This window comes from Mycteria americana, chromosome 23 (genome assembly GCF_035582795.1).
Source record: "Mycteria americana isolate JAX WOST 10 ecotype Jacksonville Zoo and Gardens chromosome 23, USCA_MyAme_1.0, whole genome shotgun sequence".
In the NCBI taxonomy this organism is placed as follows: Eukaryota; Metazoa; Chordata; class Aves; order Ciconiiformes; family Ciconiidae; genus Mycteria; species Mycteria americana.
Window position 1 is genome coordinate 2,897,285 of NC_134387.1, and position 15,110 is coordinate 2,912,394.

Below are 15,110 nucleotides of genomic sequence, written 5' to 3' on the forward strand. Positions count from 1 at the left end.
CCTCCCCCCCCCGCCCCGGTTGTGACACCCCCTCCTCCCGCCGCCTCCTCCCGGTTCTGAAACCGACTGTGGAATTTTACTTGATGGGTTTTGGGGGTTTTTTTGCCAGTTGGGTAATAAAAATCTATATCTGTACGTCGGTCTCCTCCGTGCTTCGCGGCAGGGTCGGGGGAGCCGCGGAGGGCGCGTCCCGGTTACCGGGGGGGCTCCCGGTACTGCAGCCGCCATAGGACGCGGCCCCTTTAAATCCTTCCCCGGTGTTGTTTACAGCGCGGCGGTGAGGCACCGCCCACGGAGGGGATAGCGGCCGGCGATTGGCTGCACTGCGTGAGGTAGGGCGGCCGGCGATTGGCCGCGAGGAGGAACGGTGGCGGGGCGGGGCGCGCGGCGGCCGGCGATTGGCTGCGGGGCGGGGGAGGCCGAGGAGAGGCGGAGCGATCCGGGGTGAGGCGGCCGCCGATTGGCTCTTCGGGAGGAAGGTGGGCGGGGCGCGGCGGCGGGACACTACGGCGGGCCGGGCGCTGCGCGGGGCCTGGGCGGCGGGAGCGGCCCGGGGCGGTCCCCAGGGGCGGTGGCACCGGCCGCCCCTCGTCTGTCACCCGGGGCAGGCTCCGCCGGAGGCTTGGGGGCCGCCGAGCGCCGCCATCACCATGGCGACGAGCCCCGGAAGCGGAAGCGGCGCCGTTGGGCCTCGGCACGGAGCCGGGCCGGTAGCCGGGGTTCGGCGGCGCGGGCCTGCAGCGGGCCAGGATGGCCGAGGAGGTGCCGCGGGCACCGGAGGAGCGGTTCCTGCTGGAGGCCGGCGCCGTGCTGGACTTGGCCACCATGGCCGCCATCGTGGGCAGCGGCTGGGCCCAGGTGCCCCAGTACGAGGGCGAAGGCCGCAGCCTGGTAGAGGTGCTCCACGCCCCTGACCTGGCGGTGGTGGAGCCTTGGGGGGCCGCACCCCCCTCAGCACCCTCACCCGCTTCTGCGGGCGCCCTATCCGCTTCGTCTTCAACGACGCCAAGCTCGACGCCATCCTCGAGGAGTTCGGGAGAGGTGAGCGCTCCCGGGGCCGCCACCCAGCTCCTCCGCTCCCGCCGGCGGGGAAGTCCCAGCTGGCCGCTGCGCAGCAGGTGAACAACGAAGGCGAAGGAGACCCCTTCTACAAGGTGCTGGGGCTGGTGATGCTGGAGGACATCACCAAGGAGATCAAGTGGGAGATCCTGGATGAGTTGGGTGAGTACAGTATGTGTCAGGCAACTGGGAAGAGGAAGGGGATGTCGCAGCCGTGCAGCCCTTAGCATGAGGGTGACAAAGGGACCTGCCCCTTTGTTTCCTAACGCAGGTCCCACCGGGCCCCTGCCGCAGCACCGCAGGGAGGATTTCTCCCTGCTGAGGAGGGCTGATGGCACCGCCATGACGAAGCTCTCCCCGCAGCTCCTGCCGACCACGCAGCGCTTCCTGGTGTGAGGTGAGTGCGGGCAGGAGCGGGCTGCCTTCACCCTGCCCACCGGGCTGCTCGGAGGGTCCCTGGGCACGGCGACGGGGGGTTGTTCGGTGGCACCAGGCTGACGCTGGCCACTCTCCCCGCAGAGCTGGAGCTCTTCAGCACGGCCCTCATTTCTGAGAAGGCCCTGCTGCACTTGCCAAGCCATCCCGGCATTATTCAGGAGCTGAAGTTTGACGAGAACAACCGCTTCGCCCCAGAGCAGTACCTGTACTGCCGCCACCATCCCCTCGGCCTCTTCATCCTCATCCTACAGGTACGGCACCACCGGCACAGGGATGGCACCACGTGTCACCGGGTGCGCAGGGACCCGGCCACGGCCCATCAGCCCCGTGTGTGTTCCCTCCAGGGTCCTGCCGCGACGTCTGCGCGGCGCTGGGTGCTCTCTCCGCCTGTCAGGACGCGCTGAGGGGCGGCTGTGGCAGCGCTGCGGGCTCTCCCGTGCCGCTCAGGCTACAGCCAGCGCTCCCTGTGCCTGCCCCAAGCTGCCCACTCTCCGGCAGCTCTCCGCTCTCTGCCCGCTCTCTTTTGAAGTTTGAAAACGGAGCCTTCACCTACTACGGCGTCTCCGCGCTAGCACTGCTACCCACAGGTGAGAGCAGCCGGCAGCGCCGGGCTCGCCCCTGGGGCAGCGCTGGACCCACTCGGCCGTTTTTTGGGGTGCAAAGGGAGACGCTCCTTGGCAGGTTCCGGCTCTCTGACACCATCCGCGGTGCACCCGTCCCCGGCGTACACCCGGTGCCGCAGCTGCCGGGATCGGCGGCCGGGCTGCGCCGACGGCGCGAGCTGCTCCTCGTACTGCCCCGACTACAGCGTGCGGGCGCTCGCCGACCTGCAGCTGGTCAAGGCTGGGGCTGGATCCGTCCCTCGGGGTCCCGCTGGGAGCCTGCCCCTGCCTCACCTGGCTTTTTGGGAGCGCCGTGCCCCGCGCCGAGCTGCCCGCAGGTCTCCCGCCATCCCCGGCACTGCCGCCGGACCGTGGCCGTGCTGCCTGGCACTGACCCGCTCTCTGCCCAGGTGATGCGGACCCCGGGACCCCAAATCTGGCCGATTCGCCCAACAGCATCGAGCCAAAAATCATCCCCAGCAGCCGGACCGCTCTCCTGAACACCGCGCCAGCTCGGGAGCCGGCACAGCAGTGGGACGGTGGTGGCTGCCCCAGTAGCCATGCCCAACTGGGAACCGCGCCCTGGGCATGGCTGGGGGTTCTGGGGCGCTGGTGAGGCAACCTCCATCCCCGGTTCTTCTCGGCAGCGAGCAGCTGAGGCCGGGCTGTGGCACGGCAGGGCAGGGCAGAGCAGGCGCCGGAGCGCCCGCTTTGGGGTCCGCTTTGGGGTGCGCCCTGCGAGGCTCCCTCCTCCCCCCGTGCAAGTCACGTGTCTCCCCCTCACGCCCGTCTTGCCGCGTTTCCCTGGCTCGGAGGCTAACCGCCGCCCCGGCACGGACACCGCGAGCTCAGCGGCTGCTGTTTCCTCCGCCACAGGCGACACCAAACCATCCCACGAGAAAGCGAAGAGCCAAGGACCGAAGCCCTTCTGCCTCCGCGGCGCTCCCGGCTGCTCGCCGGGGTGGGAGCCGGCGGCTGCGGCACGAGCTGAGGGCTGGGAGCGCGGTGTCGGCTCCCCCATCGTGGCACGCTCCCCGCAGGGACGGGGTGCCCCCACCACACGGACGCCCTGCGGTGTTTCCTGGTTCGACAAAACACGATTTGCCCTATTTTTAGTGGGGTTTTTTTAGGAAATAAAAGCCACTGGAAGGGTTGGCAGCCAAAAAATGGCGCTGTGACCCCCCTGCTGCTGCCAGGCCCCCGCCCAGGGGTGACCCCCGGCACCCGGCGCAGGGGACAGAGAGGCAGAGACGGTGTTGAGTGCCAGGGGCTTCGTTTATCCATCGGAGACGCGGTCCGGCAGCGCCGGGTGTCCTGCGGCGCGGTGGCTCTGGCTCTCCCGGCCCGGCCGTGTCCCCCTCAGGTATCCAGCAGGTCCTGCACCGCCGGGTCGGCCACGTCACGGGGCCGTCGGCCCTTGGCATCGCGGATGCCGGCCAGCGCCGGGCTGTGCCGCAGGAGCAGGACGCAGAGTTCCCGGTGGCCTTGTTCAGCCGCCTGCGGGCGACACGTCCGTCATCGCCGGCACCGGCGAGGCTGGTGCCGCGGTGGCGGGGGACGACGTCCCGGCCCTGCCACCCACCTTGTGCAGGCTGGTGCGGCCGTCCTCGTCGGTGGCAGCCGGGTCGGCGCCGTGGGCCAGCAGTAGCCGGGCGACGGCGAGGTGGCCGCAGTAGCTGGCGCGGTGCAGGGGGGTGGCACCGCCGGGCGTGCGGGCGTCGCAGCGGGCACCCCGCTGCAGCAGCAGCCGGCAGACCCCCAGGTGCCCGTTGCGGCTGGCGTAGTGCTGGGGGGGGACACACGCACAGGCAGGGGTGTGGGCAGGGGGTCTGCCTGTCCCCCCTGTCCCCCCCCCCGTCCCCTGCCCCCGTACCAGCGCCGTGTACCCCGCCAGGTCGGGCTGGCTGGGCTCCCCCCGGCGCTCCAGCAGCTGCAGCACCCGGGGCTCGTCCCCGTCCCGCGCCGCCGACCAGATCCCTGCGGGCAGCGGGGGGGCCGCGTCAGGCAGGGACGGACCCAGCCCTGCCTGTACCCCAAACCCTGCCCAGAGCATCCCCGGGCCCTGCCGGTACCCTTGACGTACCCCAACCCGTGCCCTGGCCCTGCCTGTACCCCTGCTCTACCCCAATTCCTGCCTGTACCCCTGCCTGTATCCCGGTTCCTGCCTGTACCCCTGCTCTACCCCAGTTCCTGCCTGTACCCCTGCCTCTACCCCTGCCTGTATCCCGGTTCCTGCCTGTACCCCTGCTGTACCCCTGCTCTACCCCAATTCCTGCCTGTACCCCTGCCTGTCCCTACCCCTGCCTGTCCCCACACCCGCACCGTGCCCCCCGGCCCCCGCCCGACCCCGCTCGAAGTCCATCTCGGGCAGGCTCTGGTGCACGCTGGGCACCGTCACCCGCGACGGGCAGCAGCGGCCGGGCGGCGAACGGCGGCCCGCGGCCATCGCCCGGGCCGGGAAGGGCCGAGCGGCGCCGGGCGAGGCCGAAAAGAGCCGAGCGGAAGGCGGGGGGGGCCGAATAGAGCCGAGCGGCGCCGGGCGGGGCCGAAAAGAGCCGAGGGAAGCCGGGAGGGGCCGAAAAGAGCCGAGAGAAGCCGGGAGGGGCCGAAAAGAGCCGAGGGAAGAAGCCGGGAGGGGCCGAGCGGGGCCGCTCCCCGAGCGCTAGGGCGCATGCGTGCTCCGCCAGCGGCGCACCCCCCGCCTCCCCGCCCGCAGGGCCTCGCCGTGCCGCCAGGGGGCGCCCCCGCGCTGAGCGCGGCCTGGGCTCTGCCCCCCCCCCCCCGCGATGGGGCCAGGGCTTCCCCCCCCCCCCCCCAAATATGGGTGTCCCAGGGCTCACCCCCCTGCTATGGGGTGTCCAGGGATCACCCCCCACACTTATGGGGGGCCCAGGCCCCCCCCCCCCAGCCGTGGGGTGCCCAAGCCTCCGCCCCCAGCTATGGGTGTCCCAGGGCTCCCCCCCCCATGGGCGCTCAGGGCCCCCCCGGCCCCGCTTCCCACGCCCCGGGCAGCCCCTGGCCCCGCTCCCAGGCCCCACCACCGGGACCCCGGGTGCCGCTTCCGCCCGCTTTCCCGGCAGGGCCTCCCCGGGGACCACCCCGCGCTGACCCCAGCATCCTGGGGGGGGGCACGGGCACGGGGCCAGGCCTCAGCAGCCTCAGGCCCCGGGGGGGGGCGGCCGGGCCCCCCCCCAGCCCTGGGAACGGCGCCGCGATGCCCTTTTATAGCCCTGAGCGCGGCCTTTTTCCATGAGCTCAGCGCCGGGGGGGCCAGCACCCTCCGACACCCCCCAGCCACCACCGGACACGGCCCCCGCGGGCTTCGCTTTTAATATAGCTATATTTTTTTTTTTACTCCTTTTTATTATTAATATAAAAATACTCACGTATTTACAGCAAATAAATATATTTCGGTAACAAATAAATTACACTGGGGGGGGGGGGGGGGGGGGGGATATACAAAAGGGGCCCAGGCGGGCGGCGTGCAGGGGGTGGCAGGCGGGTGGGGGGTATTTACAGCCGGAGCCGAGGGGGGACGAAGCCCCCGGGGGGGGGCGAGGGAGGCGTTAGAAAAGTTCTCAGGAAGAAAAACCCGATCGGTTCTTAAATCGTCCCAAAAAAAACCCATCTTGCGGCCGCCGCCCGGGGCGGGACACGGTGCCCGGGGGAGGGGGGGGGGCTCGGTGGTCCCCAAGGCGGCTGGCGGTCCCCAAGGTCAGTCCCTTGCTCGGGACACGGTACCGAGGGTGGACGCGGTGACCAAGAGCAGCTCCGGTGCCCAAGACGGGTGCCGGTGCCCCAAACGTGTGACGCGGTGCCGGTGCCACGGCCCCGAGGCGGGTGCCGGGGTGGCGGTCCCCAAGACGGGTACCGGTGCCGGCACGGCAGTCCCGTCCCCAAGATGGGTGCCGGTACCGAGGTGGCGGTCTCCAAGGTGGGTGCCGGCGCGGCGGTCCCCAAGATGGGCGCCGGCATCCCCGCACCGGTCGCTGGCGCCCACGCCGCAGCCCCAAGTCGGGTGCTGGTGCCGAGGCGGCGGTCCCGGCGGCGGGTGCCGGCACCGGGGTCCCCGCGGCGGGTGCCGGGCCGGGCCCTGAGGTAGGTACGGCTGCTCGGCGGCGGGGAAGCCGCCCGCCGGCGGCTCAGACCGACGACTCCTCGGGGTTGGAGTCGGGCAGGGGCTGGCGCTGCTGCAGCTTGCGCCGCAGCTCCTCGGCCAAGTCGGCGCAGGGCGGCCGCTCTTCGGCACCCAGCGCCAGGCGGATGTAGCCGTTGGAGGAGGAACCGCGCAGGGGACCCAGGTGGATGCGGGTGGGCGAGTGGAGGGGCTGCCCGGGGATGGCGTTGGGCGGCGAGGAGGCGCCGGGGGGGCCGCCGTTGCGGCAGGCGGCGTGACCCGGCACGATTTTGAGCGAGCCGTCCGAGTAGTAGTAGCTGGCCGGGTCCCAGAGCTTCTCGTCCGAGTCGGAGGCGGCGCTGGGCACGAAGCGGGGACTGGGGGGCTCCTTGGGCAGCTCGATGGGGTACACCAGGGTGCTCTCGATGGCTTTGGCGCCTTTGCCCAGCTCCTCCCGCAGCCGCCGCCAAAGCGAGAGCACCACCAGCACCAGCACCAGGCACAGGGCGCCCAGGCACACCGCCACCACCCACACCAGCCCCAGGCTCTCCAGCGGCGCCCGCGTCTCCAGCGGCACCCCGGGGCCGGCCAACACCGCCACCCGGTACGCCTCGCCGCCCAACCGGGCGCCCCGCTCCTCCGAGAAGCAGCGGTACGTGCCGCTGTGCTGCGCCCCGGCTCCCGGCACCACCAGAGCCCGCAGACGGGTGTCGTGCAGCACCAGCGCCTGCTCGGCCGCCAGCGCCCGGCCCTCGAAGGTCCACAGCGCCTGGGCCAGGTTGGAGCCCAAACGGCACGTCAGCACCAGGTCGGTGCCCGCCACCACCGTCACGTTTTTGGGGGTGATGGGCCCTGCGGGAGAGGGGCCGAGTCAGGAGGGGAGGTGCAAGGGGGTGGGGTGGGGGGGGCCCACGTCCCCCCTTCTCCCAGCTCCGCACGGCGCCTGGAGGGGGGGGGGGGGTCTCACCTTGCTTGGCCACCTGCGGCAGGGTGCAGGCGCGGGTGTCGGAGCTCAGCACGTCCTGGACCAGCTGGGAGCTGTGGGAGGAGGCGGCGGAGGTGAGGGGGGGGGGGCCCCGTGCTGCGGCGGGGTGTCCCCCCCCCTCCCCAGGGAACCCCCTTACCCGTTGAGGCCGTGGGTGCGGAGGCAGAGGCTGACGTTGTGGCTCCAGGCACAGTAGGGATCCCGGGCGAGGACGCAGTCCGTGCACGACTGGTAGCGGCCGCAGTCGGCCAGGGACAACTGGGCCACCTGGAATCGGGAGCCGGCGAAGAGCAGCTTCTACGAGGGCAGGGAGAACGGGTGAGGCGACGCGGCGAGGCGACGCGGCGAGGCGACACCCCGGGCGCCAGCCCCTTCCCCGTGGCACCGCTCACCTTGCGACCGGCCAGGACCAGGCTCTCCACGGGCTGCGCCGGCTCGAAAACCTGCAGCTCCTCGACCAGGTGGACGTGAGCGCCCAGGTTCAGCGCCTTGTGCACCCAGCCGTCACCTGCGGGTCACGGCGGGCGGTGAGGGACGTCCCCACGCCAGGAGCCCTCCGCGGTCCCCTCCCCGGCTTCCCCCCCCCCTCAACCCGGCGGTTACCCGTGCCGATGAAGAGCACCTCGTAGACGGTGCCGTCCAGCCCGGCCACTCGGTCTACCACCAGCTGGGTGAAGTTGGCGTCTTTCTTGAGGAGGAGCGGGCGCCCGCGGTGGGGCAGGATGGGCTCGTCCATCAGCGGGTGCTTCTTGGCGAAGTTGAGGGTGTTGTCGGGCAGCTCGAGGGAGCTGGCGAAGCCGTTCTGGCGGTGCCAGTCGGTGATGCACTGCGGACGGAGGGCGCCGTCAGGCGCGCGGCCGGATCCCGCACCCTCTTCTCCCCTCTTACCCCCCGCGCCGGCACTCACCGCGCCGGGACGGGGGCTCGGCACCTCATCCGAGTACCGGCCCCACTTCTGCGCCTGCTCCCGGTATTCCTTGTAGGGCCCCTCGAACGCCTTCTTCACCTCCAGGATGTGGTACCGGCAAATAGCCGAGACATCCACGTCCCCCCTGCGAGGGACAGGGCAGGTTTTTAGGGGGAGCCATCGGTCACGGGGAACCCCGGAGCTGCCGCATCCCCGCGCACTCACCAGCGGGCCTGGAAGACCCCGAAAAAGGCGGTGTCCTGCCAACGAGCCCCCGGCAGGGTGAAGACGGCCTGGAGGCGGTTGAAGTGGAGCTGCTGCTCGGGCGCCGAGCACACCAAGCGAGCCTTCAGGAAGGTCGTCCACTTCTTCTGCAGCGTGCGGGCACCGCCGACGTCCCCCTGAGCACCCAGCCGGCATCAGGACAGGGCCACCACGCTCACCGGTGGAGCAAAGCCACGCCGGGACGGCGTCCCCGGCACGGGTCGTCCCCTCCCCGTACCTTGCAGACCCGTGCCACGCGGGCCACCACCTGCTCCGCGTAGCAGTCGTACTCCACTGCCCGCTCGCTGAAGAAGAAGTAAACCTTGTCGTCGTCCCCGGTGCTGCTGGCCGCGCTCTCCTGCACGTAAGCCGAAGCCACGAAGTGGGGCTCTGCGGAGGAGGTGGGGGGGGGGTAACGCCGTGCCGGGGAACGGGGTGCCCGTGCCGTCCCCCGCCGCGTCCCCCCGCCCCTACCGTTCAGCCAGGAGGTGAGATACTCCGTCTTCATGGAGTAGTGGGGGCCCAGGTTGCGGAGGATGACGGGCTCCGTGCCCAGGAAGTTGTTGAAGGTGGCCGAGTACAGCTCCCCGTCTGCGAGGCAAGGGTTTAGGGAGGGGGACTGGGGGGGGGGGGTGCGGTGGGCCACCCCCCCGACCCCAGCGGGTGCCCGGCGGTGCCACCTACCCACGATGAGGCCGGTGTGTCCCTTGGTGGGGTCGTACGGACACTTCCCCTTGCCGTCCTCAAAAGCCACTTGGTCCAGGGTGAAGCCGGACAGTTCCTGTGGGGCACAGGAGTGGGTGGGGGTCCCGACCCCCTCGCCGGTTCACGTCCCCCCCACACCCAGACTGGCCCCGGGCACAGGGACACCCCCCAGGATGACTCTCCTAGGGACAGGGACACCCCTGGGTGATGGTCCTGGGGACAGGGACACCCCCCAGATGACCCTTCTGGGACAGGGACAGCTCTGGATGACCCATTATGGGGACAGGGACACCCCAAAACGATGCTTCCAGGGACAGGGACATCCCCGGACAACCCTCCTGGGCACAGGGACACCCCCAATGACCCCCCCGGGCACAGGAACCCCCCTGAACGACATCCCTGGGGCCAGGGACACCCCCCAATGACCCCCCCAGGCACAGGGACCCCCCTGAACGACATCCCTGGGGCCAGGGACACCCCCAATGACCCCCCCTGGGCACAGGGACCCCCCTGAACGACATCCCTGGGGACAGGACACCCCCAATGACCCCCCCAGGCACAGGGACATCCCTGGGGACAGGGACACCCCCCCAATGACCCCCCCTGGGCACAGGGACCCCCCTGAACGACATCCCTGGGGCCAGGGACACCCCCCAATGACCCCCCCAGGCACAGGGACATCCCTGGGGACAGGGACACCCCCCCAATGACCCCCCCTGGGCACAGGGACATCCCTGAACGACATCCCTGGGGCCAGGGACACCCCCCAATGACCCCCCCTGGGCACAGGGACCCCCCTGAACGACATCCCTGGGGCCAGGGACACCCCCCAATGACCCCCCCAGGCACAGGGACATCCCTGGGGACAGGGACACCCCCCCAATGACCCCCCCTGGGCACAGGGACCCCCCTGAACGACATCCCTGGGGCCAGGGACACCCCCCAATGACCCCCCCAGGCACAGGGACATCCCTGGGGACAGGGACACCCCCCCAATGACCCCCCCTGGGCACAGGGACCCCCCTGAACGACATCCCTGGGGATAGGGACACCCCCCAATGACCCCCCCTGGGCACAGGGACCCCCCTGAATGACATCCCTGGGGCCAGGGACACCCCTAGATGATGCTCCTGGGGGGGGGGGGGCTGCCCTGGACCTCATCCCCAGGGGCAGGGGGGAAGGGGGGGCAGACAGGTTTTGGGGGGCCCCCCCGCGGGCCGCACTCACGATGTAGGTGCACTTGGGCTGGAAGGCGTAGGTGCCGCAGGCGTAGAGGTGGGAGCTGTTGTAGCTCTGCAGGAAGCGCACGTAGTTGAAGCAGTCGGTCTGGGGGGGTGGGGGGGGAGGAAACAGCCGGTTAAGGGGGTGGCAGTGATGGGGGGGGGGGGGCACACCGGGGTGCCCTGTAACCCCCCCGCTGCGGCCACGGCACCCGTGCCCCCCACCTGGTTGTTCTTGCCCTTCTGGATGCACTCGGCTTTCTTGTCCACGGGGGCTTCCCAGGAGATCTGGGGACAGAGAAAGGGTCAGCGGGCTGGAAACACCCCCCCCCCCCCAAAATATCCTCCCCTCTGGGGGTCCCCCGGGACCTCACCGCCGCCTTGAGCTCCACGGTGCCGGTGGCCAGGGCGAAGACGGCCTCGCGGGCGCCCACGTAGAGCAGCGCCTCGGCCTCGTCCAGCGTCAGCGTCAGGTAGTGCGAGACCCCCCCCTGCGAGAAGCGCTTGGCCGCATCCTTCAGCTCTGCGGGGTTTGGGGGGGGACACACGACACACAGGGGGACGCGGGGACATCAGGGCGAGGCCACCGCCAGCCCCACGGCCAGCCCCTCCCCGAGTGGGCACCGCTGGCACCCCCAGGGCACCCGCAGCCCCCCCAACACCGCCGGAAGCCCCCCGGCCCCGGCCCCGCACAAAGGGCTCTTTGTCACCGGAGCAGGCGCTGGCGGTGCCGGGCGAACACAGCGGCCTTTGGCGAGACCCCGCGCCCCCCCGGCCCGCCCCCAGGCCCCGCAGAAAGGCCCCATTGACGGGGAGGCGCCAGGGCCCCCGGGCAGGGACGGGGACGCGGGGCTGGCACGGCACGGGGACGGCACAGGGACGCTGGCACGGCAAAGGGATGGGGGTCTCGGGCGTGGGGGCAGCGCAGGGACAGGGGACGTGGCGTGGGGACAGCACAGGGACAGGGGACAAGGCACAGGGACAGTGGCACAGCAAAGGGATGGGGGTCTTGGGCGTGGGGGCAGCGCAGGGACAGGGGACATGGCGTGGGGACAGTGGCACGGCAAAGGGATGGGGGTCTCCGGCATGGGGACAGCACAGGGACAGGGGGCACAGCATGGGGACAGTGGCACAGCAAAGGGACGGGGATCTCGGGTGTGGGGACAGCACAGGGACAGGGGACATGGCCGTAGGGACAGTGGCACAGCAAAGGGACGGGGGTCTCCGGCATGGGGACAGCACAGGGACAGGGGACATGGCGTGGGGACAGTGGCACGGCAAAGGGATGGGGGTCTCGGGCGTGGGGACAGCGGACACGGCATGGGGACAGTGGCATGGTGCAGGGATGGAGACGGGGTACTGCCACCACACAGGGACAGGGGAATGGGGCGAGGCATGGGGACACAGGGCATGGCAAAGGGACAGGGACGCCAGTGCTGGCACGGCACCGGGATAGGGACACAGCGCACAGCACAGATGGGGACACAGGGTGCTGGCACAGGACAGGGGGACAGAGGGTGCTGGCACGGCAAAAGGACGGCATCTCGGGATGCTGGCACGGCAGAGGGATGGGGACGGGGGACGATGGCAGGGCATGGGGACAGGGGACACGGCAGAGGGATGGGGACGGGGGACGATGGCAGGGCATGGGGACAGGGGACAGGGCAGAGGGATGGGGACGGGGGCGATGGCAGGGCATGGGGACAGGGGACACGGCAGAGGGATGGGGACGGGGGCGATGGCAGGGCATGGGGACAGGGGACACGGCAGAGGGATGGGGACGGGGGACGATGGCAGGGCATGGGGACAGGGGACAGGGCAGAGGGATGGGGACGGGGGCGATGGCAGGGCATGGGGACAGGGGACACGGCAGAGGGATGGGGACGGGGGCGATGGCAGGGCATGGGGACAGGGGACACGGCAGAGGGATGGGGACGGGGGCGATGGCAGGGCATGGGGACAGGGGACACGGCAGAGGGCTGGGGACCCCAGGCGCTGGCACGGCACAGGGACACGGGGCAGCGTCCCTGCGTGTCCCCCCTCTGCCCTCACAGACCCCCAGTTTTGGGGCCACCGACCTGGGGGGGGGGGGGGTGTCCCCACAGCAGTGACAAACTTGGCGGGGGGGACAGAAGGTGCCCGAGGTGGGGACAACTACAGCCGCCGGGGCGTCACCCCGGTGTTGGCGAGGGACGGGGTCGACGGGCCCGCCTGCCGTGCCTCAGTTTCCCCAACCTGCTCCCCTCTCCCTGGGGACCCCCGAGGGGGGGACACAGGGTACTCACCCGCGTAGGGGACAGTTTTTCGGGGCACGGCGCTCCACAAGGACCCCGGGGCGGTAGCGGCGGCGGCGGCAAGGGCCAGCAGCGAGGCGAGGGCCAGCAGCCGGCGGGGGGCCATGGTGCCGGGGAGGGGGGGGGGGGACACACACGGCCTGGGGGGTGACGACACGGACACGCCCGGCCCCCGTTAGGGTAACGGGGCTTCGACACCGGCACAGACGGCGTCACGCGGGCGGCGCGGGGACAAGGCGGGCATTGAGGGCCGCGCGTCACGAGGCCGGGGGCACCCCACGCAGCGGGGGGGGGGGCGGGGGGGGGGCACAGGCACACGCACACAGGCGGGTCCCCGACTTGCTGCCCCCCCCCGCTACGGTCCCTCCTCCGGCCGTGACGAGTCACGGGGGGGGTCACGGAGAAGGAAAGGGGCCCTTCCGCTTCCCACCCCACCCGGGCGGCCCCGCCTCGCCCACGTCCTGCCCCGGGACCCCCGGCACTGCCCGGTGTCCCGGGGGGGTGCCCCCCGCTGTGTGTCCCCCCCCCCCCGCCCGGGCCGGGCAGGATGCGGCCGGGAATTGTTCTGCCCTGCCCGGCGGGAAGCAGGAAGCCGGGGGGGCCGGGGGGGCCCCGTGCCGGCTGGGGAAGGATTTCCGGGAGGGTGGGGGGCCAGGAACGGGCCCCCCACGGGCGTGGGAATGGGGGACGCCCCGGCCGGGCTGCCCGCGGGCGGGGGGGTGGGGGGCTGCAGGCAGGGGGCTGCTGGTGCCACGGGCACGGCCGGGGTGCCACGGGCACGGTCAGGGTGCCACGGGCATGGCTGGGGTGCCATAGGAATGGTCGGGGTGCCACGGGCACGGCCTGGGTGCCACGGGCATGGCCAGAGTGCCACGGGCACCGTCGGGGTGCCATGGGCATGGCTGGGGTGCCATGGGCACGGTCAGGGTGCCATAGGAATGGCCAGGGTGCCACGGGCATGGCTCGGGTGCCACAGGCATGGCCAGAGTGCCACCGGCACGGTCAGGGTGCCACGGGCATGGCCAGGGTGCCACGGGCACGGTCAGGGTGCCGTGGGCACAGCCGGCGTGCCACAGGCACGGCTGGGGTGCCATGGGCAGTCAGGGTGCAACAGGCATGGCCCTGGGGACAAAACCACGGCCAGGGTGCCACAGGCCACGGCCAGGGTGCCACGGTCATGGGCAGGGTGCCATGGACACAGCCGGGGTGCCACGGTCATGGGCAGGGTGCCACGGGCACGGGCAGGGTGCCATGGACACAGCCGGGGTGCCACGGGCATGGCCTCGGTGCAACAGGCATGGCCCTGGGGACAAAAGCACGGGCAGGGTGCCACGGGCACGGCCGGGGTGCCACGGGCAGGACGGGGTCCCCAGGGTCCCCAGTTTTGGTGCCGGACGCCTGGGGGTGCCGCGGGGGGACCGGGGTGCCACGGCCCCGCGGCGCTGCCATCCCGGGTGGGGTCCCCACGACGGTGCCACCCGGGGGGGTCCCCACGGGCGTGCCATCCCGGGGTGCCACGGCCCCGCGGCGGTGCCGTCCCCGGGGGGGGGGGGGGGGGGCCACGGCGACGCACAGCCCCGCGGGACGAGCCCACCCGGCATCCGCGGGTGGGGGCACCTCCCCGGGGCACCCCGCTGCCCCGCGCGTGGGGGCCGGCACCGGCGGCGGCGGCTGCCTCTACCGACGGGGGGCGGAGGGGGGGGGGGGGTGCACGGACGGATCGGGGCGGGGGGGTCCCCCTTACCGGAGGTGGGGTCCGGCCTCCACAGCAGCGCGGGGGGGGGAAGGGGGGGGGGGGCGATGCCGCCGCGGGTGCCGGTCGCGATCGCCGGTACCGGGAGGAACAAAGCGCCTCCCCCTCCTCCCCCCGCCCCCGCGGCTCCGCCACAACAATACCGGGGCGGGGCGGGGGGGCCCGGGCCGGGCCCGGCGGGGCGGGGGGCCCGCACTCACCTCGGGGCGCGGCGGGGCGGGGCGGGCGGGCGGCCCGGGGCCGGGGCGGCGGGAGGCGGCGGCGGCGGCGGCTCGGGGCGGCGGTGGGTGCGCGGCGCGCGGCTCCGCTCGGCCCCGCCCCGGCCCTGACGTCACGGCCGGGCGGCGGGGAGGGGGCTCGGCCCGGCGGGGCTCGGCTTAACCGGGCTGGGCTCGGCTTGGCCCCGCTGGGCTCGGCCAGGCTGGGCTCAGCCCGGTTCGGCTCGGCCCGGTTTGGCCCAGCCCAGTTTGGCCCAGCTCAGCCCAGTTTGGCTCAGCCCAGCTCAGCCCAGTTTGGCCCAGCTCAGCCCAGTTTGGCTCGGCTCAGCCCAGTTTGGCTCAGCCCAGCTCAGCCCAGTTTGGCCCAGCTCAGCCCAGTTTGGCTCGGCTCAGCCCAGTTTGGCTCGGCTCAGCTCAGCCCAGTTTGGCCCAGCTCAGCCCAGTTTGGCTCGGCTCAGCCCAGTTTGGCTCAGCCCAGCTCAGCCCAGTTTGGCTTGGCTCAGCCCAGTTTGGCCCAGCCCAGCTCAGCCCAGTTTGGCCCAGCTCAG

At 72.1% G+C, this 15,110-nt stretch overlaps 3 protein-coding genes across 4 annotated transcripts; 1 reads left to right on the forward strand and 2 right to left on the reverse strand.

The window, feature by feature from the left end:
* Positions 1 to 498: 498 nt before the first annotated feature.
* LOC142419988 (metal transporter CNNM3-like) lies at positions 499 to 1,985 on the forward strand. Its single transcript, XM_075523426.1, is given in 4 exon segments — positions 499 to 942; positions 945 to 1,221; positions 1,331 to 1,456; positions 1,579 to 1,985. Coding segments are annotated over 3 exon segments (594 nt in total). The 5' UTR covers positions 499 to 750; the 3' UTR covers position 1,456; positions 1,579 to 1,985.
* Positions 1,986 to 3,357: 1,372 nt separating this feature from the next.
* On the reverse strand, positions 3,358 to 4,613 carry ANKRD39 (ankyrin repeat domain 39). Of its 2 annotated transcripts, none has more exons than XM_075523427.1 (4): positions 4,446 to 4,613; positions 3,973 to 4,076; positions 3,682 to 3,885; positions 3,358 to 3,596 (listed from the first exon to the last, which is right to left on the reverse strand). In XM_075523427.1, the coding sequence occupies exons 1-4, from the start codon at positions 4,543 to 4,545 to the stop codon at positions 3,459 to 3,461; spliced, it is 546 nt and encodes a 181-aa protein (XP_075379542.1). In that variant the 5' UTR covers positions 4,546 to 4,613; the 3' UTR covers positions 3,358 to 3,458. The 2 variants fall into 2 exon arrangements, with proteins under 2 accessions (XP_075379542.1, XP_075379543.1); XM_075523428.1 differs by having other exon boundaries at positions 3,973 to 4,246; positions 4,416 to 4,582.
* Positions 4,614 to 5,535: 922 nt separating this feature from the next.
* SEMA4C (semaphorin 4C) lies at positions 5,536 to 14,613 on the reverse strand. Its single transcript, XM_075523531.1, has 15 exons — positions 14,545 to 14,613; positions 12,583 to 12,731; positions 10,672 to 10,820; positions 10,523 to 10,585; positions 10,305 to 10,403; positions 9,057 to 9,153; positions 8,847 to 8,963; positions 8,611 to 8,762; positions 8,334 to 8,509; positions 8,109 to 8,253; positions 7,805 to 8,027; positions 7,594 to 7,709; positions 7,341 to 7,498; positions 7,184 to 7,254; positions 5,536 to 7,068 (listed from the first exon to the last, which is right to left on the reverse strand). The coding sequence occupies exons 2-15, from the start codon at positions 12,695 to 12,697 to the stop codon at positions 6,242 to 6,244; spliced, it is 2,508 nt and encodes an 835-aa protein (XP_075379646.1). The 5' UTR covers positions 12,698 to 12,731; positions 14,545 to 14,613; the 3' UTR covers positions 5,536 to 6,241.
* Positions 14,614 to 15,110: the final 497 nt, after the last annotated feature.

Coding starts and splice junctions, on each gene's coding strand:
- ANKRD39 (XM_075523427.1), bottom strand. CDS start 4,545: ATGGCCGCGGGCCGCCGTTCGCCGCCCGGCCGCTGCTGCCCGTCGCGG. Junction 4,077..4,445: donor CGAGATGGACTTCGAGCGGG/GTCGGGCGGGGG, acceptor CGCTGCCCGCAG/GGATCTGGTCGGCGGCGCGG. Junction 3,597..3,681: donor GCCGCACCAGCCTGCACAAG/GTGGGTGGCAGG, acceptor TGTCGCCCGCAG/GCGGCTGAACAAGGCCACCG.
- SEMA4C (XM_075523531.1), bottom strand. CDS start 12,697: ATGGCCCCCCGCCGGCTGCTGGCCCTCGCCTCGCTGCTGGCCCTTGCC. Junction 9,154..10,304: donor AGCCCAAGTGCACCTACATC/GTGAGTGCGGCC, acceptor TGTGCCCCACAG/GAACTGTCCGGCTTCACCCT. Junction 7,710..7,804: donor GGTGCTCTTCATCGGCACGG/GTAACCGCCGGG, acceptor CGTGACCCGCAG/GTGACGGCTGGGTGCACAAG.